The sequence below is a fragment of the Mesoplodon bidens genome (genome assembly GCF_964165515.1).
Source record: "Mesoplodon bidens genome assembly, chromosome: 19".
Taxonomy (NCBI): domain Eukaryota; kingdom Metazoa; phylum Chordata; class Mammalia; order Artiodactyla; family Ziphiidae; genus Mesoplodon; species Mesoplodon bidens.
The window spans coordinates 54023711-54047739 of record NC_138179.1 but is presented as its reverse complement, the minus strand read 5'-3'; the positions used below and the strand labels follow the sequence as shown (position 1 = coordinate 54047739).

At 56.8% G+C, this 24029-nt stretch overlaps 1 protein-coding gene and 1 long non-coding RNA gene across 7 annotated transcripts; one reads left to right on the top strand and one right to left on the bottom strand.

Annotated features, from left to right (window-relative positions):
* Positions 1-354: 354 nt before the first annotated feature.
* Positions 355-17658, bottom strand: TBKBP1 (TBK1 binding protein 1). Of its 6 annotated transcripts, XM_081220527.1 has the most exons (11): positions 17600-17651; positions 16278-16401; positions 15398-15657; positions 14866-14988; positions 14527-14631; positions 13306-13486; positions 12523-12695; positions 12265-12326; positions 3726-3844; positions 2779-3506; positions 355-1750 (listed from the first exon to the last, which is right to left on the bottom strand). In XM_081220527.1, exons 3-11 carry the CDS (start codon positions 15620-15622, stop codon positions 1622-1624), a joined length of 1845 nt encoding a protein of 614 aa, XP_081076653.1. In that variant the 5' UTR covers positions 15623-15657; positions 16278-16401; positions 17600-17651; the 3' UTR covers positions 355-1621. The 6 variants fall into 6 exon arrangements, with proteins under 6 accessions (XP_081076653.1, XP_081076652.1, XP_081076650.1 ...); XM_081220526.1 differs by lacking the exon at positions 16278-16401 and having other exon boundaries at positions 17600-17658; XM_081220524.1 differs by lacking the exon at positions 17600-17651 and having other exon boundaries at positions 16049-17552.
* Positions 17659-21371: 3713 nt separating this feature from the next.
* LOC308607993 lies at positions 21372-23830 on the top strand. The gene is made up of 4 exons (XR_014014072.1): positions 21372-21576; positions 21798-21884; positions 22261-22341; positions 22745-23830. It is a non-coding gene; the product is annotated as an uncharacterized lncRNA (long non-coding RNA).
* The last annotated feature ends 199 nt before the right edge of the window (positions 23831-24029 follow it).

The window sequence follows — 24029 nt, the reverse complement described above, 5'->3', positions numbered from 1 at the left end:
AGGGCTGGTCACGAAGACACCCTCTGCTGCTCCCTACCTGTTCCAGGTAAAGTCCACGTCACAAGTCACCTGTAGCCACTCACATGCCTGCATCTCCAGAATCGCCTTGGAACATGGGTGCCCCGTGCATCCCCTAATTGCCCAATGCCCACCCTCCCATGGTTGTGGTTACTTGAGACAGTTTCCAAGACCTTCCGCTACAAGGGTTTCCTCCCCACCACAGCCACAGAGGGCACAGACCAAGGCGCAGATGGAACAGGTAAGTTTTATTTGGACTTTCAACTTGTTCAGGGAGCTCAGGGGCCCCACTCCCCTCTCCAGTCCCCCTCCCCCCTCCCCCCTCCCTGGGGGGACACTCCAGGTACAAGGCCATGTGTCTCTGGAGTCCTCAGCCCCTTCCCTGCCCCCCACACCCCCTCACCCCCCTGCACTGAGGAGGGGGGGAGGGGTGTGAGGAGGTGGGGGACCTGGAAGAGTTGGATCAGAATGGTACATGCACTGACAGTGGCGTGCACTGCCCGCACCGGGCTGGGACCCGGGAGGGGCTTGCAGTGGAGGGGGGTGGACTCGTCGTGGGGCGGCAGGCTCTTGCCATAGCAAGCTCCACACCTCAGCCCTGGGGACCCCCTGGCCTCCTGCTTACCCGTCCTTCTGAGGGTTCGACTCTGAGGTAGATTTCACAGAGGGAATGTGGGTCGCTGGGGTGTGGGGAAGGGGTTAGCTCTTTTGAAGTTGATCTCCACAGCACCCTGAGCCCATCCTCAGGTTCTGGACTGGGAGGCGGGGCTGATGACACCCACCCAGCTAACAGAGGCTGAGTCACACCCGGGCTCCAGGGCACCTGTGGTGTAGGGGCTTGAGTGGGGTCAGGGTGGAGGGAAGCATCTGCCTTAACAATCTGTGCCTTGGTGCTGGGGGCTCCAGGAGGAGGGCATGGGCCTGGGAGGCTGGCACAGATAGTTCCCTAGCCTGAGGGTCATGGCGCCTCAGGGCAGCCTCTCTAGGCTGGATGTTCGCAGTCCTCCAAGGTCCTCCCTCTCCTCTCCCACCCTCCATATTCCCCAGGGTGGGCAGAGGGGGAGAACAGGGTTGGCCTGCAGGGAACGGCGAGTCCCGACCTGGCCATGGGATGGAGGAACTGGCGTCAGTGTGCAGGGAAGGCTCTGAGACCCCACAGGGAGGCGTTCCCTGGACAGAGCACAGCCTGAGAAAGATGGACATCTGGGGAGGTGCTAGGGGAGCTCCTGGAGTCTTCTGGTACCCTCCCCTCCCCCAGGCCCAAGCACTAGACACCTTCTTGGATCCAACTGTTTGAAAACAGAAAGGCAGAGGGAGAGGCTGGGTGGGATATGCCCCTTCCCACCCCAGCCCTGATCCCCACCTCCCCAGCAGAAGCCAGGGAGCTGGGGAGAGCCTCAGCTGACCTCCTGGGAAAAGCCAGGGCTGAGTGGTGCCTGGACCAGGGAAGATGGCACACACGTTGACTCGGTAGCTAGTGGAGGTATCTGGGGGTCGCAAGGGGCAGGGGCCCCCTACGAGATTCATGCAGCATTCAAAGTGAGTGAGAGTTTGGGGGTGATGGGAGAAGGTGGAGAAACAGCCAGTGGGTGGGGGAGGCACCCTAGATCTTGCTGTTCTCCAGGTGAGAGTCAATGTGTTTGATGAGGGCATCATCGGGGTACCCGACAGGGAAACCCAGTTGGCAGAGGGGGCAGCTGCGGATATCAGAGCCCACTGTCTCCATCAGCAGCTGTGGGGAGAGAAGGGGCTCATTTAGGGTCCACAACCCTCCCTCATGGTCCCCACATCCCAGCCTGCCCTTTCCTGGGACCCGAGGCAGGGACGGCTGCAGCATGCAGGAGGCATCTGGGCACCCCTTCTCCTGCACCACCCCCTTCCCTGACCACCTTCTACCAGTTCAACATCCACTGCCCCGACCCCGGGCATAGTGTCCCCAGGAGGTGTGAATGGGGAGGTGGGTATGCTCAGCCTCCCAAGGCATCTGCGGTAATGAGGGAAGCCAAGACCCAGATATGCCCTCAGACTGACTAAGACACAGCTCTCAGATAACTCAAAGCAATGGATAATCCTAAACAATGTACAACCCAAAAATAATTTTCTGTCTGGCTTTGGAATATATTTTGGTCCTTTCAGGTGGCAAGAGCTGGCTCTGACATCCAAGAAACTCATTATTTCAGTGAAACGATACAGCCGTGAGATAGGGCTGTCTTCCAGGACAGACAGAAAGGGGCAGGGGCTCTGAGGCCTGCTGGACAGAACTGGATGAGCAGGCCTGTCCCTGTCCGGAACCAAGACCCATGGCATCAGCATAGCCTCCATCACCAAGTAATAGCAGATGTTTACTACTGAGCCAGGCACTGTGCAAGAGTGCTTTGGGCTCACTGCCTCCCTCTTAAGAACTCTCTAATGGAATTAGATAATAAATCATTGACCTCATTTTTGCAGATGAGAAAACTGAAGGCCAAGAAGATAAGTAACTTGCCGGAGGTCCCAAAGCTACTAAGTGGTGGAATCCAGAATCAAAGCCAGGACTGTCACTCTAAAGACCCGGGCCTTTAACCGTGAAACTGAACAAGTTCTAATGGTGCGGGCCCCAGTTCAGGCCAACAAAAGGCCACTGGAGAGAGAGGGGTTGCTGCGCCCCGGGGAAAGGGGCGGTAACAAAGGAAGGGAGCCCCGCCCATCAACCGGGCGTGAAGAGGGCGGCACCCCCCCCCCCCCGCCGGGTCTGAGGCACGTGCGCACGTGCCCACTCACGTTGATGGACGGCCAGGACTGCGCGTGCTCGGCGTGGGTGTAGGCGGTGGCGGCGGGCGACTCCGGGATGGGGAAGCCAGCGCAGAACGAGGCGCAGCGGATGGCGCCAGCCTCCGGGCTGGGCGGGCTGGCGGGCACGGCCCACTCCTCCTCCTCCGACGGCTGATTCTCGAAGCGCAGGCGGATGCCCTCGAAGGCGCGCCGTGGGCTGAGGGGCCGGCCGGGGCCGTAGAGCTCGCTGCCGTAGGCCCGCGGCTTGGGCAGCGTGGCCGCCTCGGCCTGCAGCCAGGGCGGGGAGGCGCCCGCGTAGCCCGCGCCCTCCGCCATCTCCGAGTAGCTGCGCCGGCCCTGGAAGCCGGCCTTCACGTGGTGGCTGGGCGGCTTGGCGTAGGCTCGCTCGGCCAGTGTCCTCTCCCCGGGCGGCGGGGGTGGTGGGGGCCGGGGCTGCGGGGCCGGGCAGGCGGGAGGCCCTGGGGAGCGGCACTGCGGGCTGGGGGACTGGCACGGCGGCGGCACCGGCGAGCGGCGCTGCGGGACAGGCGACGGGCAGGAGGGCGAGGCCGGCGAGCGGTGCTGCTGGGGCGAAGGGCAGGGGGGCCCGGGAGAGCGGCGCTGCGGGACGGGGGACTGGCACGGGGGGCAAGGGGGCGCCGCTCGGGCCGGCGGGGAGTGCGAGGGACACTGGGGGGCCGGGGAGTGGCGCTGCGACAGTGGCGAGTGCCTCTGGCCTAGAAGAGAAGCGGGACAGTGGTGGGGAGAGAAGACGTCAGAACTGGGGAGACAGGGCTTTGCCGGCGACCAGTGCCCACCCACTCTCCTCCGAACGCGAGTGGAAAAGGCCTGGCCACGGGGGAAGGAAGTGAAGGGTGGTCCCCGGACGCAGGACGGTGGCCATAGCTATCCCCGCCTTCCGGGTCCAGCTCCAGGCCTCCCCTGCCCCATCTCACCGCCACTCCGAGCCTGCTCCTGCAGCAGAGTCCTCAAGATCCTCCCCTGCAGGGAACTCAACTCGCGAAGCCGGCCCAGCTCCTCGGTCAGCTCCGTGTAAGCCAGCGCCAAATTCACCCTGAAGGACACCCAGTCACCCAGGTCAAGGCTTGACCCCAGCCTGCCCTGACCCTGAGGGCAGAGGGCAGGGAGTGGGGGAGAGGAGAAGGGAAGTGGGTTTACTGCCACAGCTGTGGAGAACTGTCTCTGCCGCAGCATCTGGCCCTCCCCTCCCCTCCCAGGCCCTCCTAGCCCCGCTGCTGAAATTCTCTTGGGCTTTAAGGGCCACCTCAAACGGAACCTCTTCCAGGGAGCCCGACCCCGACCCCGAACCTTACCTTGGGCTAGGGCAGTGGTTCCCAGACTATGGGCTGGGGACAGAGAGCGCAGTGATTTCAAGGGATCCCTGAAACTGTGTATTCACTGAGCATTGTCTGTGGCCTGAACACACCTCATACAGGTATGTGTGAACGTTTTTCTAATCTGTGCAGAAGCTGTGGTGACAAAACAGATTCATCAAAAAGCTGCACTGAATTTATAGTAGGTTTTGTCCCTGTGAATTTTCTCAAAGAGCTCATGGTAATAGTTTAAGTGCAATCTGTGTATTGGGGGCAGGGGATGCCTGAGGAGTCCTCACCTTTGAAAGATTAGGGATCACTGCTCACAGCCTATGAAGAGCCCCATTCCATAAGTGAAGACATGGCCTTGTAGCTTGGCAGAGGTGCCAACTGATAAACTTGAACCCAAGTCTGCCTATTTCCAGGTCCACTGCTCTTGCTTCCACGTCAAAGCTGCCTCTGAGCTCGATTCAGCCTTGCAACTCCCAGGGTCATCAGGGAACCCTTTACATGGAGCTGTTGTGCACCGAACACCTCCAGGGGGCGCCACTCACATTAAGCACCTAACAAAAGTTGCCTTGTTCTGGAACTTCACTGGGAGTTCCTCAAAGTTGGGGTCTATATCACTGTATTCGTATTCCCAGCATCTTGTTCAGGGTCTGGTACCCAGGAGCTGTTCAGTAAGTGGCTAATGAATTGAGCCTCTCTATCCATTTTTCTCTCTTCCCTTTTCTTCCTCGCACTTCGTGCTCAGGCCTCCTGGGCACCCACCCTCATGGAGCTGGAAGAGACTTAGCAAAGACTTCAACCACTTCCTTTTCTCTTCCTTTCTCTTTGGGTCCCTGTGACCCAGAATCACTGAAGGTTATCATTCTCAGCATTGCCCCTCCCCTCTCTCCCACCCCAGCCTGCACACCTCCAAGGAGCCTGTCCTGATGTCACATGAGGCTCTGCCATGGCCTTGGGTCACTGCTTTCGTCTCTGATCTGGGGTTGGACCGATCCTAGGAAGCAGGGGATTTTGTTTCCTCAGATCTTGTCCCCTCAATCCAGAAGGGACTCTGGAACTTTGTGGAAGTTGGAGCTGGAGGGAAGTGGCAGGCAGAAGCTTGGCCAGCCCAGAGGGATTTCCTCACAGGGGAGGCCCTCTTGCCCCAGTAGCTGAAGGGCCCTGGGCAGCAAGGAGAGGAGGGTGGAGGGAGTTCTCCAGACCCTGAGGGCCCTGTCCTCATCCCATGGTAATGGACGTGTGAGAGAAGATGTATGTGAATGGGAGGGAATGAAGGGAGGTGTGAGACCACTGTGGTGGGTGTGAGGAACAGGGTGAGAGAGTGTGTGTGTGTGCCTGTGACCCCAGAGAAAAGGAGGGGAAGTCGTGAGGTTAGGGCTTCAGAGGGCAGGAAAAGCCGAGGTGCAGAGGGTAGATGATGACTGAACCCCCTCGCTCTCCACTCACTGGCGGGCTCTCGCGCGCGCTCTTCCTAATCCTGGGGCAGAGCTGGGTGGAAGGGGGAGCCCCTCCCACAACAAAGCTATTTTTAACCCTTTTGGACCAAAGCCAAATTCTTGCAAATAGGCTGGGATCCTGGGGGACAAGCCCACTTCTAAAGGCGGGAGAGTGCCCTCTACCAGTCTGACGGTGGACAGGGATGGACAGGAGCAGAGAGGAGGGAGTCCTTCTGGGAGCCCTGGCCAAGGTGCTGCAGCCTCTATCCCACCACATCTCAGCCGTCGTGTGTCCTGTGTTCCCCCACCCTCTTCTTCAGCGTGGGTCTGTGCGAAGAAATGGCATTGCCCTCATCAGACTGGGAGGCCAGTCTGTGTCCCACATTAAATTGGGGACTTCCCAGTGGGAGGCTCCCCTCTTCAAACCGAGGGAATCTGAGGGCAGGAGCTGCGTCTCCCCCGCTCAGACTGGGGGCTTTTGGAGGATCATGCTAGCCCCTCAGTGGTGGGGGCAGGAGGGAGCCCTGGGCAGGGCACTGATGGAACATCCCCTCTGACCGAGCAACCACAGTTTCTCTCCCTGTCCGCCTTCACTGCTGTATCTCAGGTGACAGATGCAGGTTGTCGCCTTCACACCCTGCCTTAGAGATCTCACCTGCCACACTCAGTTGCCAGGCCCCATCTCTCCCCGCTTGCCTTCCTCCCCATGTCAGGAGCTACCCCAGTTTCCACCGCCCAGCTCCTGGCACCCTCCTCGCAGCAAAACAGGGCAAGAGGAAATGGAAGGGAGAAGCCCGGAATGCCCAGCCCCTCTTCCAGCTCTGACCCTGTGTCCTCCTGGAGCTCCAGGCAACCCTTGCAACGACCTCTGAGACCCTGGGCAAGGTGGGGGGACCCGACCTTCTGATGCCCCGTGGCCCTGTGGGACCTCCCCCTTCATCGGGCGTCTCTTGGTCTCTTCCCACCTCAAGATGCGCAGGCCCAGGCTGCTAAATGCTCTAACAACCTGAATGACTCACATTAGAAAACACTGCCAATTCAGTGGAAAAAAATCTCAACTTCACAACACAACCAAGAGCTGCATACGTGCACCTGAATACACCGTCCACTTCCTGGCCCACACCTGAGTGCTATTTTCCACCATCACGGCTGTCTGGGAAGGATGGGTCAGGTGAAGGGCAGCAGATGGCTGCATTTGGGTGCTTCCTCATTGCTTAAATTGTGGGGGAAAATCCTGTCTGAGTCTCTCAGAACTTGGGAAGGACTCAGGGAGAAAAGAATCATAAATAATCCGTATGAGCCCTTATGGGCCAGGCATTGTGCTAAGAATTTAATCTTCACAACAACCCTGCAGTGTTACCACTCTTATTATCTCCATCTTAACAGATGAGAAAAGTGAAGCTTACAGAGGTTAAGTCACTTGACCAAAGCCATAAAGCCCAGTAATAGTGGAGTTGCTGGAATGGGAGCTCCCGTCTCCTGGACTCCAAAGTCGAGGCTACTGACCGCTAAGCTATCTACTGCCTTCCAAAAGGATCAGGGAAGGGGGGAAAGGAGAGGTGGGAAGGCAGCAGAAGGCAAAGATGAGGAGGAGGAGGAAGAGGCTGGGGACCTGCAAAGTGGCCTGGGAGCCCTGAGCATCACCAGCCCTGCCCTGGGAGGGGAGAGGAAGGCGCTAGGCACGTGTGGACGTGGAAGGCCAGAGTTTATATTAAGAGGCCGGGTCAAGGTCACAGCAATGGTGGCACAGGGCAGGGATTCAAGCAGGCTGTTGGCACCTCGGCCTCCTGAGCTGGCACCTTCGGAAGAGCCAGAGTGCAAATGGCAGCGCTGGCAGGAAAGAGGGCTCCCACCCCTGCAAACCTTTCCACCTTGGTTGACTTATCCTTTCATTCATTCTTTACGCGAATAATTGAGGGAGCTCAAAAATTCATCTGGAAACAACCATCTTCACTGTTATTGACAAAGCAACTGAGATGAGAAAGGTTAGAGACCTAAGCGTCTGCCTCTAGAAAAGGCCTCTTTCTGCCCCGAACCAGCTGGGAGACACGTGGGCTTCCGAGCGCAGTGTCTTCCCCAGGGAGGTCCACTTGGGTGCCCTGTGCTGCGCCGGAGCCTCCGTGCGGATGCGGATTTGGATGCGGACACAGATACGACAGGGTCGAAATTCATGGGTCATGGGATTAGAACTAGGGATGGATGGGCTCAAGGTCAGGATTAAGGCTGGGGTCGGGGTCAGATGAGTTCATTTTCAGTCAGGATTGTAGATGGAGCTGGGGGCAGGATGAGGGATAGGGTTACAGGGAGGGAGGGGATCAGTATTAGGGTTAGGACGGGGGTAAGGATCGGAGCTGGTCATGTGGTCAGAATCCCTGGCTGACAGAATCAGCAGGAAAACAGAAACCCGGCATCCCCACCCCCTCCATCCTTGCCCACAGCTGCCCCCTGCTGCCCCCAGCCACCTCACCCCCGCGGGGGAATGGAGGGACCCAACTTTCCACCACCCACAGGCACACCCAGCATTAAGTCTTCCCACCCGGCCCGACCCTCAGGGAGGGGACCACAGGCACCGGGCCGTGGAGGGACTTGAGGTTGCGGGCGGGGGGGGGGGGAGGAGGAAGTCGCATGCAACAACCCAGCGCTCCACCACTTCCTTTCAGGCGCCTTGAGCCCCTACACTCTCCTCGGCCAGCTATGACTTGCGGTCCACAGAGCCCAGCTCTTCATGGCAGCCCCTGCCATGCTTCCAGCTCAGCCAGATGTTCTCTGTGTCTAGAAAGCCTCCCTAGATACAACCAAACCGAGAGGCTCACAGCAGGGCTAGGGATCAGAGTCCCCATTTCGGTGGGGGGGCCCACACATCCCAATTTGCCCAGGGCTGTCCTGGTTCACAGGAGTCACCTGGCAGAAGTATTAATAGGGCCCCCTTTCGCTTTTAAAAATGATCAGGTTTAGTCAACAAATCATCTGGCTGCCCCTCATATAAGGGCCTCCTACTTGGATGAGAATGTGAACCAGAAAACCACCGCAGAGGTACCGTCACCCCATCTGCTCAGGACCGGTTTGGAAGTTGCACTTAACTTCTCTGATTACTTCTTTGTAGCCTTGGTTTGCTCAGCTGTAAAAGGGGACACTACCGTCACATTTTGGTGAGAATCAAATGAGATTTTGTAGGTAAACTGCCGCGCACAGTGTCTGCTGTGGATGAAGACTCAGGGAAGCGCCCAGGAGACGGGTGGAGAAAGGGGGAAACCAGTTTTGATCCTTTTCTGGAGATACCAGCTCGGTGAGTTTGGTTTGAATGAGGGGAGGATGTGGAGTTCCCCATCGAGGGAGAGAGGGTGGGTAAGAGCTGCTCTCTGCCGCCCTGGCAGGGAAAGGGTCAGAGACAGTTCAAAGCCCACCAAACCCTCAGACCACAATTAGGTGGGCGTGGTGGGCCCCAACTTCAGAACCCCTCCCCACCCTTGGGGACCCCCGAGGCTGCAAGTGCTCAGGGCTTAATTCCTGTGGGCCGGGTACCCAGGCTGAAGGAAATTTGAAAGAAAGGAAGTAGGGAGGGTGAGAAGCGTGAAGGGGGAGGCCCTGGGCCCGCTGGTTCTGGGGCATGAGACTAAGCTCAGGGTACACGGGGGTCTCCGACTTCCGTCCTGACCCCCCCCCACTCTGCCCTTGACCTCTGTGCAGAGTTTCCATCCTCTCTCTCCGAGTTCACACTTCTCCCCCACCACTAACCGCAGCCCACGCAGAGGCTTGTGGGTGGAGAGAGGGGTGGGGGGTGGGCGGAAAAGCACCCAGGCTGCAACACGGAGCCCCCCACGTTGGGGAGAAAGGCCTCTAGTCCCCCCCTCATCACTCATACCGAATCCCCATCTTCTCACAGGGTGCTCCCCTCATGGATGAACCCCCTCCCTCACTGGCCCTCATTCCCCTCACTGAGCCCCCTCAAGGAGCCCCCTCTCCACAATCTCCCTTCCACCCTCAGGGCTGGCCACACCCTCAGGAAGGCCGCACTCAGGACCTGTGACCCCGAGTGGGGCCCAGAGGGAAGAAGGCCATGGGTTCTGCACCTCTCACTTGGCTGGGACCCTCCTGGGGTCCTCAGCTCCCTGCACATCCTCAGGAGCAGGTGGTCTCCACTCCTACCTCCTCCTTCATTATTGCCTTTGGCCCCCGAGTCACCCTCAGCGGCTCTTCCTCTGGGGCAATTTGTCCCCCTGGGCACCGACCACCAGATGCTGGGCTGACCAAACGGCAGGGAAATCTTGACCGGAGGTCAGACCTGGAGGGTGGCAGTCTGGTCTGGGCGCCCATTTTCAGAGGAACATTGATGACCTGGACGTGTGAGCCAGGGGCTGGGATGGGAGGGACTGGAAGCCTTGGGGCTGGGGCTGCCTCCCAGGACTGCCCCCTCGGCACCTGGGGGACTCACTGAGGGCAATTAGTAGAGGCGGCGGCAGTACGGGGGAGGGCGTGTGAACAGCCAGGACTCCCGCGGGGGAACTGGCCACCTGGAGGCATCCACACTGAGACGGGGGAGCACCCCTCGGGGGTGCACGGGGTTCCCACAGGGGACTCGGCTGGACTCAGGAACCTCTGTGGCTCCCTCTTTAGCCTTCACACCTCCATCTGGATAATCCACCCCTGCAATCCTCTCCTAGGAAGGTCCACCCGTAACATTCCCACTAGCCTGGAGGCTTAGGCAGAAGTAGAAGGAAAAGGAGGGGCTGGTGGGGGAAAAGGAGCTGAGGGCAGGTGACTGAGGCCTCCTCGGGTGGGAGGACGGGGAGGGAGCCCTCGGGAAGCGGCTTATTACCAAAAGGAGCTGAGTTTATAAGAAAATAAAACTACCGGGGGAGTGAGGACTTCCTCTGAGAATTAACTCTTGCCGAGCTGAGGCTGTCCAGAGATGCTTGGCCTGAAAGGAAGTGTGAAGCTGGGCAGGCAGGGCCCAGCCGGCTCTAGGGGTAGACGTCCAGGAGGCCCTGATGCAGAGCCCAAGCCGTGGAGACCGAGGGGAGGAGCTGGAGGCCACCTCTGGTAGGACCAGCCGCAGAGCAGAGCCCGGCTCCCTCTGGCCAAAGGGACAGGGTCGGGGCCGGGGGGGAGTGCCTTGGGGTGCGAAGGGAAAGGGGCTGTCCGGGCCCGAATTAGTGGCGTAGACGATACGACCTCCAAAAGCATCTGCGGGAGGGGTTCTCTTCCCCTCACTCGCTCACGTGGCCCCTCGGCACCCCCCCCGTGCCTCCCCCACATCACCTTCTGCCACTTCTCCCAGCAACGACGGACCTCTGAGCCCACGAGGGAAACCTGGGGCCAGAGAGGTGAAGTGGGCAAAGCTAAGCCATTTGGCATCCCAGGAGGGGTCCCTGAGATTCGAAACCTGGCTGTTCGGACTCCAGCCAAAAAAAATCCTCTCTCTGGGTTCAACCAATTGAGGGAGGCTTCACTGCTGGTCTCCTAAGAGGGAGTTGGATCCAGTGAGCCGTAAAGGGCCCCACGGTGTGACTTCAGGGGCAAGCTAGGATTCTAGAACGTGTGTGTGTGCGTGTGTGTGTGTGTGTGTCTGTGTGCTTTCCGGGCCTGGGCACACGGGCTAGGATGGACCCTGAGCCCCAGCCACAAGCTAGGGTGGACCCTCTCTGCAGAGGCCCCAACAGCTGAGGGGTCCCGCCCATCAGGCCCACACACTGGGTTCTCACTCCCCAGCTATCACAGCCCCACCCAGGCCCTCACCCCAGGGTGCGGAGGGAGGCGAGAGGTACCCCCAACCGGCCAGGAGCCGGGAGGAAGGTGAGGAGGGAACCTGCTGGGAGGAGGACCGGGGGTCCTGGAGCCGGGTGTGTGGTGTGGTGCAGGGTTCGCTCCTGCCCTTGCTGGGCCTCTGATCAGAGGCCTTCCCCTCTGATGAAAGTAAGGAGTCTGTGCCACACGTCTCATCTTAGGGGAGAAGGCTTAGGCGGAAGCAGGTTTGTGCTCTATTTCTCAGAAAGTGGGAGAGGACGAGTTCGGGTGCGGATGTGAAAGGCACCAGGCTCGCTGCTGCCAGGCTGCGCTCACCCTCGCCCTGGCTGCCCAGTGCTGCCCCGGAGGCCCCGCTCCTAGGCTCCACCCTGACAAAGCTCCCTCCCCACCCATTGCTGCCTCTCTCTAATGGCAGCATCTCCAAGGGACACCCCAGCATAATACGTTCTACTTCCCTAGACGCTGCTGCATGAACTCAAGGAAACCCATCCTCTCCAAAGTCTCAGCTTTCTCTCTCCTGAGATAGGAGACGAGGCACCACAAATGCTCAAAGAGACCATCTCCTTCCTCCTTGTCAGGGAGGAGAGGGTTAACCCAAGTGGCTGGGCCTTGTTACTGGGATAGAAAATGGGCTCCAGAGAGGCCCCAAAACTCACCAGGGGACACTGAACATAGCAGCAAAGCTGCTGAGGAAGTCTCTCTCAACACTTGACACCTCGAGAAGACACAGGCCTGGGTGCCAGAGGAAAGCAAAGGGAACCTCCCAGAACCTGAGCACCTCCAGAAGCGCACCTCCTTCCTGTGACGGGCGCGGAGCCACACAAGCAACCCAAACCTCACAGTCCCGACAGCGTGGAAGAGAGGTCCCCCCAACACTGTGGAGGGGGAGGAGAGGATCGACGGGGGAACCTGGAAAACGCCATCCCCGGGGGCGCAGAGGTTAAGAGGAAGAGGATCACAGAGCGACTTACTGATCATCCCCAATTCTTTTCACCCACGCCATGTCGCGCTCGGACTGGTTGGAGGCCAGATCCTAAGGGAAAGATCGAGCAGTCAGCCCCAACCTCACCTTGCCTGAACTTCCCTTCTTTACCATTCCCAGGGCTGGTCTGTACTCAGTGAGGAAGTCCCAGACCTCTAAAGTCGTTTCCAGCAGCCCCCAGACCTTCAAGGAGCTCTGCAGGTGCCAGAGCAGGGACCCCAGGTCAGCGCCCCCCCCCCATTTGTACCTGGGCCCGTGTCTCCTGCAGCTGCTTCAGCTCCCCCTGCAGCCGCTCACACTCAGCCTGGAGCTGCTCCTCCCGAAGCTGAGCCCCCCGGGCCTCCCCCTGGGCAGCCTCCAGAGCCTCTTCTAGCTGCTGCCGCTCCAGCTCACTCATACTCGGCGCGGGGCCTGGCCAGCCTGCCGGTAGAGGAAGGGACAATGTCAGGCTGGAACCAGCTGCTGGACACCCTCCACCCGCTCCCCGATCAATACAAAGTGAAACAGGTGAGAACTGCAGCAGGAAGGATCCAGGAGAGAGACATCCAGAGGGTAGAGATCCCAGGATGAGAGAGAGACCTCTACTGAGGGCAGAGGGGAACGATGGGCTGAGCTGCTTTTTCTAATCTTTCTGGAGGCCAGGGGAGAAATAAGACGGGCTCTGGAAGGGTTTCCCCAGACAGACTCAAGTCTGAAAGCATCCTCAGGGGCCTCTCCTAATCACAACGGAAGACAGGCGGAGGGGACTCTGGGTGGGGCCGCCCTCTGCTGGCACATACAGGAATTGCATGGGAGAGCCTGGGAATGAAGGAGTTAAGGGGGGGATGTCAGTGGGAGAAACTGGGGTAATGGTTGATGAGGTGAGGGGACAGTTGGTAAGGAGGGATGAGGTGATTATGGGTGAAGTTTAAGACATTGTAACGGGGTGTTGACTATCAGTCTGAAACACTGGAGGTGTCCAATGGTGTTGAAATGGGGGGCTGGCTTGGGAACTTCAGAGTATGGAAATCAGGGGTGGCTGAGATCTCACCGTGACTCAAGCCAGATCCGCCTCTCAGTGCCAAGTAGTGCAGGTCCAGCTCAGCACAGGGCGGGGCAGGGGCAGGTGGGGGGCTCAGGCTGGGGAAGGCTGCATCCCGGAGGCCTTGTTGCTGCCGCAGCTGCTGCTCCAAACCACAGATCTGCCGCAGGTGGGTCTCCACCAGGGCCCGCTATGGGGGGGAGACAAAGGGGTGAGGATCTGCATCAGGTCAGGGCACCCCTGTGGGCCGCCCAAACCCAGAACTTCTCCATGTCTGGGTATCCATCACTCCCCTAAACTGAGCAGAGACCCCAGGTCACATATCCCAACTCCACTCTCCAAGTGGCCATGAGTCTCCTCTCCCAGCAACTGCAATGCAGATGTTTCTGCCTACTGCCCCTTGCAAGGTCAGAGTTAATGCCTCTTCCTTGTCACTAACACGCAGACACACTTATAAGAACACTCAGCCCCCTGTCCAGACACCACCCCCCTCAGGAGCATAATAATTTCCGTTTGCATATGTCACTTAACCACTCTGGGCTTCACCTACCTCACCTATAACATGGGGCCAACCACACCTATCTCTTAGGTAAGTTTGTTACGAGGATTAGAATGAGTAAATATATATAAAGAGATAAGAATGATGCCTGGCACACAGTGAAGTGCCATGTAAGTGTTTGTGATTGTTAAGTCAAAGCATTTTTTACACAAATGCCCAACAGCTCAGCAATGTTGTTATTATTTGCCCCACTTTTCAGAGGCAGGACAGAGGCTAAGTGACTTGACCCAGCTCACAGCTAGGAGTCGGCAAGAGACCATGCCTCCTGATTCCGACACCTGCCCACCTGCTCACACGCATGGCTATACCCTGACTCAGAATCACACACAGGCCAAGGCCCATCCCAGCAGCCACAAACACTTTCAGTCACCTCTGCCCTCACCCACACAGCCTTCCAGCTCAGTGCTATAGGCGCAGGGTCAACGCAGCGTGAGCACCAAACATACACACAGATTCACAGTGTTCTACAGGGCTACTCACATAGTCACCTCCTGTCACTGCATGGCCAGGACGTACAGAGTCACTCACAACCTGTATGATACACACAACCCCACTCACCAGGCCAAACGGGCACTCACTCACTCACGGACAGACACGAACACGGTGGGGTGCATTCCACAAGCACACAGCCAAGGTCACACCCTCAAGCACCCGGGCTCCCTGGACCTCACCATCTCCCCCAGCTCCGTCTCCAGGTCACTCTTCTCCACGCAGAGCTTCTCGTAAGCCTGGATCATCTCCCCGAGCTGTTCTTCCTGCTCCTTATTCCTCTGCAACTGGACGGGGCCCGGAGGGGGTGGAGTGCAGCCAGAGTCAGGCCCATCTTGACTTGGGGGCAGAGCAGCACCCTGTGCCTCCCACCCCCACTCCCAGCACCCAGTGGAGGGGTAGGAGGAGCTGCAGCTGGTTCTCGGGAGGACCATGGCCATCTCTGATCAAGGAGATGGAAGGTCGGAGGCTGGGGAGGTTATCAGAAATGGACTGGAGCAAAGAGCTCAGGGAGGGCTCACCTCGTGCTGGAACTGGTTGAGCCGTTGCTGCAGGCTGACTTTCTCCACCTCCAGCAGGGAGCCATCCTTGATTTCATACAAAGAGAAGCCGTGCTCCTCTCCAAAGTCATTGATCAGTGGGTACTGCGGGTGGGGCAGGCCCTCAGAAGAGCTTCAGCCTTGCTGTGTCCCCAGCCCACAACCTGCGTCAGAATCCTCGCCTCTCCCTCCCCACTCCAGCGGGATCTGTACATCCTGATTCCCATGGCCCTGTAGGCGTCTCCCACCAACCAGATCTTTTTTAGATCCGAGGTCCAGCACCCCAAAGCAGATCCCTCCTGATCCTTTCCTGATTGGTGCTGGGGTCTCCAGAGTTCCCATCCGTCCAGAGCAGCCACATCCCTCGTGAGGGATCCTCAAGTTCCCAAGAGTCTGTATCCTGACCCCTCTTTTGGATCCCTGGAATCTCTGCCGGATCCCCAGTTCCTGCCACCCCGCAGCCCCCTCCCGTGTCACACACGCAGCCAGACCCCCGTCATCTCCAGGTTCTGACCTTAATCTCGTAGACTTTGAGGCGGCGGCGGAGGGTGGCATTCTCCCTCTCCAGGCCCCCCAGCCGCTCTTTGATGTCTCCGTAGGCCGTGATCAGGGCAAAGTGGGAGGCGGAGCACATGTCCCCCCCGAGCGAGGGGTCTCCAGGGGCATCCAGCCACACCTCACTGGGCCCCAGGGCCTCCTGGGTCAGGATGCTGATGTCATCCTCAAACATGGACTCCATGGCAAGGGCCTGGGCCACGGCCCGCCCTGGGCCTCCTGGGAGAGCAGGAGCAACGAGCAACGGTGGAGAGGGTGGCCCAGAGCTTGTCCCTAATACCCCTTGTCCTGGCCTGAGGAGCTCTGCAGCCAGCTGAGATGCAGCCTGGTCCTGCCCCCGTGTCTCACAGCCCCCTCCCAGACCCATCTTCTCTTCTCTGCTGCCTTTGGGGGAAGGAGCTAGGACCAGACGGAGGTGGCGGGGGCGGGGGGAGCAGTGACAAATAGGGACAAGTAAGCGAGGCCAGCAGCAGGGAAGGGCTCCTTCCGGAACCCAGGGAGAACTGTGGACAGGAGAGGGCTGCCTTCCCAGCACATGGGGCCCAGACGGGGCGGCCTCGACTCACTCCTCAGCCCCCTTCTCCACCCCAGGCCTCACCTCCCCAAATACCTCTCTTCCAAGCTCCTCATGCCAGGCCTCTGGCACCCCTGGCTCCTCCCTAAGGAAGGCCCAGTGCTTCTGGGAGGGTCAGCCCCACCACTGTCAGAACATCCTCTGCTGGGCCGCCGCCCAACTCCCCGGCTTCCTCCTCTAGGATCCCAGAGTTCAGGAAAAGGAAGTGCTTCCCCCACTCACACCAGCGGCTGTGGCAACCCTCCAGGCCCTCCTCACCCCTGACCTGGGACCCACAGGAAGTCATCGGCTGAGTGTCTGAGGGTACACAGAGGGGAAGGGGGCTCTGGGAAAGGGCCGGGCGCAGGTGGAGAGGGCTGGCAGAGAATTCCGAAGCCCGGCCTGTGTGCCTGCACAGAGGGAAATGGGGAGCCCTGAGAGGGGGCAGGAATGACTCAGGGCTCCCGAAAGAGTAGGCGAGGGGGTGCGTGTGTACTTTTCCTGGCCCTGTTTATGAATGTGTGTCTGTGGTTGGCATGTGTGGGGGGAATGTGTGTCTGTGAATGAGTGTAGGTGTGTCACAGTCAATGAGTGCCTTAGCGGGGCTGCGGGCGGGCGGGCGGGCGGGCGGGGGGGGGTGGTCGGAGGGAGTGGGGAAGTGGCCAGGAGGCCGTATGTGTTTGTGTGCGCGTGTGTGCACGCGTGCGTGAGCGTGTGTGAAAGGTGGGCACGTTCGGGGCCGTGTGTCACGTGAGGCACTATGGGAATGTCTGAGGTGTGTGCGCGCGCGCCAGAGCGTGTGTGCGCGTAGGAGAGGGGGCTCCCGAGGTGTGAGTTGAGGCGGTGGGGTCCGTGACCTCCCAAAATCGGGCAGCAGGAGCCTGGGGTGAAGAGGGCCCAAGGCCCAGGCCCCAACACTGCCCCGCCTTAAGTGCCAGGGAAACGCGTGTGACCGGGTCCGAGTAAGGAGTGTGTGCGCGTATTTGTACGGCTGGCCCCACCTTTAACCCTCTCCTCCCCAGGCCCATCCCCTCTCCCCAAACTCCGCTCGTCCGCGCTCACCACACCCGCCCAGACCCCCGGCTGGCCGGCCACCTTGGGCCCAACCCCACTAGCCGGGGCTCTGGCCCCTTAGCGGCCGCGACCAGTGTTTGCTTCCTCTGCATCCCCCCCTCGGCCCAGCGACCCCGCGCGAGAGCGACAGCAGGCGGATGGGGAGGGGGTGCCTCCTCGGCCCCGGGCCCCTTCTGCGGTCCCTTTAAGAGCCGCCCTTTAAACCCCTTTAGCTCGGCGGACAGAAACTGTCGCCCCTCCCCTCTCAGGGGCCGAGACCAGGCAGCCCCCTCCCCCACTGACGGCCGAGCCCCGGGGCCCCAGTCCGCCGTAGCCGGGCCGGGGAAGGGGCTCCGGAGGCGGTGCGGCCTGAGGAGCGGCGGAGGAGGGGGAAAGGGGGAATGCGGGCTGCCGACGCCGGACCCTTCCCCTCCCCGCCACCCTGGGCCAGCTGCGGGCCAACCTCCCGCCCCCTCCTCCGGTCCACCTCGCGACCCACAGGGGCCAGCCCTGGACGCCGTTCCCCTCCCCCCGCCCAGCCCAGCCGGGACTCACAGCTGCTGCCGGTTCCTGCTGGTAATCGCAGCTTACCCCCTCCGCCTGCTCCCTCCCCAGACCGGTGCCCCCACCCCCCTGGCACCGCGTTCTGCTCTCGCCCTGTCGCCGCCGGGTCTCTCCCCACCCCCCACCCCTCCCCCCAACCCCCCTCCCTCGCTCCCGCCCCGCTCCTCCTCCTCCGCCGCCGCCGCCGCCGCCGCCTCCGCCTCCTCCTCTTCCTCCTCCTCCTCCCCGCCACCCCGGCTGCTCCGGGTTTCTCCGGCTGGGAAGGCGCCCCGGACCCCGCCGCGGCCACTACCACGTGGCGAGGGGCGGCCGGCCCCCGGCGTGCGGCCCCGCCTGGCAGCGCGCCCGGCGCCCACCAGCTCCCTGCTGCGCGGCCCACGCTCCGCGCCCCTCCCCGACGCCTCCCATCGCAGTGTGGCGTGGCGGCGTGTGGGGGGGAGTTTTCGGACAGCGACGGGGCTCAGGAGGTGCTTTGGAATTTGCTTTGGGGCTGTATGTTTTGGGGAAAGTGAGGTTCTTTATTTGGATTGTTTTGGTCTTTGATCTTTTGAGAAGGAAAATATTAGACCTACTGTTCATAGCTCTTGGGAGAGGGGGCATTGCAATGATAATGAATACAATGACCTTAGGGTCCAGTCGGAGAGATTAGAGTTAAATCAGTAACTTCTTTGGAAGTGAGAGTGAGCTAAGAAGATCAAAGTTCATCAGGAAGGGGGGCAGCTTTCCTCTCCCACACACAGTCCCCTCCCCCCAACACACAGACGCACCCACAGGCCAGCGAAATGAACAAACAACAGATTTCACCCTTCCACAAAGATTATTTGAGCACCTGCCAAACTGCTGGGCAGGAGTCACAAGTTTTTGCCACTTTCCCACTGTGTGACCTTGGGCAAGTTACTTAACCTCTCTGAATTAAATTGGAGTAATTCCTGACCTGGGCAACCGTAGGAAAGGAATGGGGATCAGAACTAAAGGTGCTCTGTGAATCCTCAGGGGGGTGTTAATAAGTCATTTTGGTTATTCCCTGATGGATTAAAAAACCATGGGCAGAGGCATGGTCAGCCTGGATGCAGGTAGGGAATGATCAAGGGAAACTCTGGAGGACTCTGGCTAACCCCTAACAAGCCAACCCTGGAAAGAGAGTATAGGCTAAGGAGGGGGGCCTTTGGTAGGCTCAGAATTTAGCTTGAAGCCTCCCATCTGGAGAGAGGGTTCAGGCTGCTGGGAACCTGAGCCTATCTTTTTGGCTCCTGGAGGAGGTGGGTGGTGAATCTGGAAAGGGCAGGAGAAAAGGTTTCTTGCTTGCTGTGAGCTTTGAGAAGCAGCAGCAGCAGTTCCCATTTTGTCCCACTGTAGGGAGAAGATTGGGCTGGAGGGTGAGCTCCTCCTCCTAGGAGAGCCAGCAGGGGCTGTGTACTCTTTATTTTCAAAGAAAGGGATTCTCACTGGCTCCCTTCCTCCTCCTCCTCCTGCTGGGTTCCCTTCCAGTTGTTCCTGCTAGCCTTTTACAGTCCAGAACACTAGCTTTCTCTGAGCCATGTGGGACAACCCACCTGCCCTTTAGATATAAAGGCTACCAACAGGTGTCATCTCCCTTAAGGCTGCACAGGTTCTCTTCTAAAACTTAGAAGACCAGGCAAAAGATTGGAGGCTGGGCTTAAAGGTAGTGAGGCTGTCTCTGAGGCCTCAATGAGTGTGGATTTGGCCATCAACTGGCCTGAAACTGACTGACAAGCCTTCCCTCACTGAAAAAGGTAATGGGTCCAGGTACCGTCTAAGCACACACTCTACAGGATGAGTTGTCAGGTCCGGATGCTGCTGGGCTGCTCAGGGTACAGGCCTGAGTCACCCAGCCGGGCACAGCCCAGTGGTTTATCTGGGATTCTAAGCAGTTGGTAGCAAAAGCCCAACAGAGATTATGCCTGGTTCAGGTGCCCCCAGAATAATTCCCTCCCTGGAATCTAGACCTGATCTCATTGCATTCTCCCTGTTTTCTGGTTCTGTTGCTCGTATTGGACAGACAGTTCTGAGAACAGAAACTGTATCCCATCTCTCTTCATAGCCCTAGGTGCCCAGATAGTATCTGCTCACTATACACTTACTTATTCAACAAAGATTTCTTGAACACCTATTATGTGCTGGATGCTGAGAATACAGTGATGAGCCTCTGATGATGTGATGATGTCTCTGAAGGACAAACATGTATCTCCTGCCCTCTTGGAGCTTATGTTCTAGTAGAGGAGTCAGACAAAGAGATTAATAAATGAAACAATTATAAATTTTGATAAAAAGTAAAAAGACACAAGGGGCAACAATAGGGAAGAATAGGAGGGGGGTATCTGCTTTAGATAAAGTAGAGAAGTTCTCTCTGATGAGGTAATGTTTAAGCTAAATCTTAAAGGGTAGGAAGGAGTGTTCCTGGTTGAATGAATAAGTGAATGAAATTGTGTAACTTTGGATGAGTTACTCTCACCTCTGTAGGCCTGTTTCTTCATCTAAGAAAACTGGAGATTGGTCTGAATTCCTTCTAAGACCCATGATATTATCAGGGCTTATCATGATAGAGACAGAAAAAGGTAAAACCCAGGGTCCTGGTGAAAGGGGAAGGGTGGTAGAGGGAAGTGAGAAGAGAAGAGGGAATGTAGTGGACAGCTAGTCAGGCTCGAGTTGTGCGACATTTGTAAATGGTATTCACAGGTGCTGTGAGAGGACCTGCCTCCAGTATTACTGGTAGGAGAGACAGTGCAGAAGCAGGAGCCAAGTCACCCCTGCATGTTTCCTCCTTGGAAACCATCAGGGGGAGACTGTTTCCCACTCCCAGGACCCTTGCTTTGGAGAAACACTTTAACCTTCCTGTCCCATTCTTGCCTGAAAAGAGTAGGAGGAGGTGACATTAGCAGCTGGCAAAAAATTGAATCAAAATAAAACGCAGATGACTCAGATAGAATCAGGCCGGCAGAAAAATTGATTAGACACATGTGACAATGCAGGATCTGGTTGCCACCTTAGCCCTTCAGTTCTAGGTCCTAGAAAATTAGGGTTTGCTGCGGAACCATCCTGGGATTCCAACTGTAGCTGCTAGTCTTCCATCAAATCAGAGGTTTGGGCAGTGGTGGAAAGTCTCATTCCTTCCCCAGATCCTCCAATTCTTGTGGAGGTAATGCACATCCTCCAATCAAATTTGCGAGGTTTGGGTGGAAAATTTATAACTATTTGTGCTTCATATGCTCCACGACTATGTTCATTTCTGCTCTCTCCCAAACAACTAAAAATTAGTCTACAGGTATACCTTGTTTTATTGTGCTTCGCTTTATTGCACTTCTCAGATACTGCGTGGGTTTTGTTTTTTAACATCTTTATTGGAGTATAATTGCTTTACAATGGTGTGTTAGTTTCTGCTGTATAACAAAGTGAATCAGTTATACATATGTTCCCATATCTCTTCCCTCTTGCGTCTCCCTCCCTCCCACCCTCCCTATCCCACCCCTCTAGGTGGTCACAAACCACCGAGCTGATCTCCCTGTGCTATGCGGCTGCTTCCCACTAGCTTTCTATTTTACGTTTGGTAGTGTATATATGTCCATGCCACTCTCTCACTTTGTCACAGCTTACCCTTCCCCCTCCCCATATCCTCAAGTCTATGCTGTAGTAGGTCTGTGTCTTTATTCCCGTCTTACCCCTAGGTTTTTTACAAATGGAAATTTTGTGGCAACCCTACATTGTGCAAGTCTATTGGGACCATTTTTCCAACAGCATTATTATTATTTTTTTTAATATTTATTTGGTTGCTCCGGGTCTTAGTTGTGGCACGCAGAATCTTTAGTTGTGGCATGCAAACTCTTAGTTGCAGCATGTGGGATCTAGTTCCCTGACCAGGGATCGAATCTGGGCCCCCTGCATTGGGAGTGAAGAGTCTTAGCCACTGGACCACGAGGGAAGTCCCCCAACAGCATTATTTTTAAATTAAGGTATGTACATTGTTTTTTTTACACATACTGCTTTTGCACACTTAATAGACTATAGTAAATATATATATATATATATATTTTTTAATTTGGCCACGCCACGAGGCATGTAGGATCTTAGCTTCCTGACCAGGGATTGAACTTGCGGCCCCTGCATTGGAAGCGCAGAGTCTTAACCACTGGACTGCCAGGGAAGTCCCTAAATATAACTTTCCTATGCACAGGGGAAACCAAAAAATTGGCATGACTCACTTTATCGAGATATTCACTTTATTGCGGTGGTCTGCAACGTAACCTGCAGTATCTCTGAGGTACGCCTATATTGAATTTTTTTTAAATAAATTTATTTATTTTTGGCTTCTTTGGGTCTTCATTGCTGTGTGCGGGCTTCCTCTAGTTGCGTGAGCAGGGTGCGCGGGCTTCTTACTGCAGTGGCTTCTCTTGCTGTGGAGCACCGGCTTTAGTCGCGTGGGCTTCAGTAGTTGTGGCTCGCGGGCTCAGTAGTTGTGGCACATGGATTCTAGAATGCAGGCCCAGTAGTTGTGGTGCATGGGCTTAGTTGCTCCGAGGCATGTGGGATCTTCCCGGGTCAGGGCTCGAACCAGTGTCCCCTGCATTGGCAGGTGGATTCTTAACCACTGCGCCACCACGGAAGCCCCGAAGCCATGTCTTAATTCTTTTCCTCAGGATGGTGATAGGCTGCCCCTCTGCATCCAGAGCTCAGGCTGGGCACCAAAGCTGAGATGTACTTTGCTTTCAAACAAGAAGGTATGTTTCACACACACAGCTAAGCTCAGGAACATATGGCTTAGGAGCACCTGGGAGAGGGAACAGCTCAGGCCTCGTAACCGCACTGCACTGCCCAGGGTCGGCTGACAGCGCAGGGGTAATTCAGAGGCGGAGCTTACTCAGCAGCCTGTGGCCTTTTGGGCCGCCAGGGACCAACATCCACCCTGCCCCCCAGCCATGGTTCCCAAAAGCTTCTAGCTCAGAGGGAAGATGAAGCAGAAGTGCAGGGAGATGATTCAAATCCCAGTTGGGAGGAAAGTTGCCTTCAGGGAAGTGTGCCGCCTCCCACCCGTCCTTGCATTGAGTCTGATAGCTGACAAAGGTTAACAATGGACCTCACTATAGAATTTCTGCAAAACGACTTTGCCATTTACTTCCAAAGCCCCTTCCTCCAGAGCTCTCCCTGCTTGATACCTGGAAGCTGGCTGGGAACAGAGGCTCATCTGCCCATCCTCCAACCATGCACAGCACAGTCTGCAACAGCCCGGCAGGACGAGCACAGCCTACGGAGTCGGGACTGCTGGCTGGCCCACGTGACTCTTGGCAAGATTCTTGCCCCTTCTGTGCTTCTCCTTCCTCGTCTGTCGACTGGGACTAAAATGGTGCTTTTGTTAAAGGGTTGATGAGGGTTACTTTCATTATTCTATGTAAGATGCTGATTACAAGCCTGGCATCCGTTAAGTGCATAAAATCAACACTGTATGTCTAATTATTGACTAATCCTGTTCCCATGCCTCCAGTTAACCCAAGGCTAAGAGGCTAGCCTGAAGTCATCCAGCAAGCGGGGAGGGTAAGGCTTAGGAGTTTTGAGGCTCTGCCCCTCAAAGGCTAAGTGATGCCATTTCAGAAACTCCCTGAACTGTACTGACGTGTCATTAGTTCAACGAATACTTACTGAGGGTCTACTGTATGTCAGGCACTGCGCTAAGCTGGGGAAAGACAGTCAAGGTCACCAAATTTGGGAGCTTTCATTATAGTTGGGAAAACTGGCATTAAATAAGCAACAAATATACCTTTAGACAATGCTGTGAAGGAAATGGATGGCATAGCATAAATATGTACAGCATGGATCCTCGTTTTGTATTACTAAGATACCGACAGCATCTGTCTAGGACAAATGTGAGGAAAGCCTGGGTTTTGGTATGACAGAACTGGGTTTGAAGTCGAGCTCCATGTAACCTTGGTCTGATAAATTAATCTTTCTGCTCCTCATTCCTGTATGTTCCCCTATATGGAAATCTGTTAAGGTTGCTGTGGGAATTAAGATATAATAAAACATAAAATCTTCCCAGAGTTTACTGTTTTTCACATTAGACAGGTCAAGCTGGAATCCTTGATGAGGCCAGGTGGAACTGTAGCCTTGTACTGTATGTCCTTTTTCAGTGTTGGCTGAGGAGGGGGGGGTATATGGGAATGGGGAATTACCTGGAGGGCTGCTGGAAAAAAAGTTCTGAGGAGAAGCAGGTCTTCCTTTTACCATTTGATAATGAACCGGTACCATTCTTTCCTCTGAGCATACCTTCAGTGGAGAAATATTTAACGCAGTCTAGTCAAGAATTACAAGTTACCCTCTATGACCCAGTCATCTCCAAATTTGGGTACAGAAAGAAAATATTAGAACTCCTATTTATATTTATTTTTCATATCATTGCTTTTTAATTATCTAT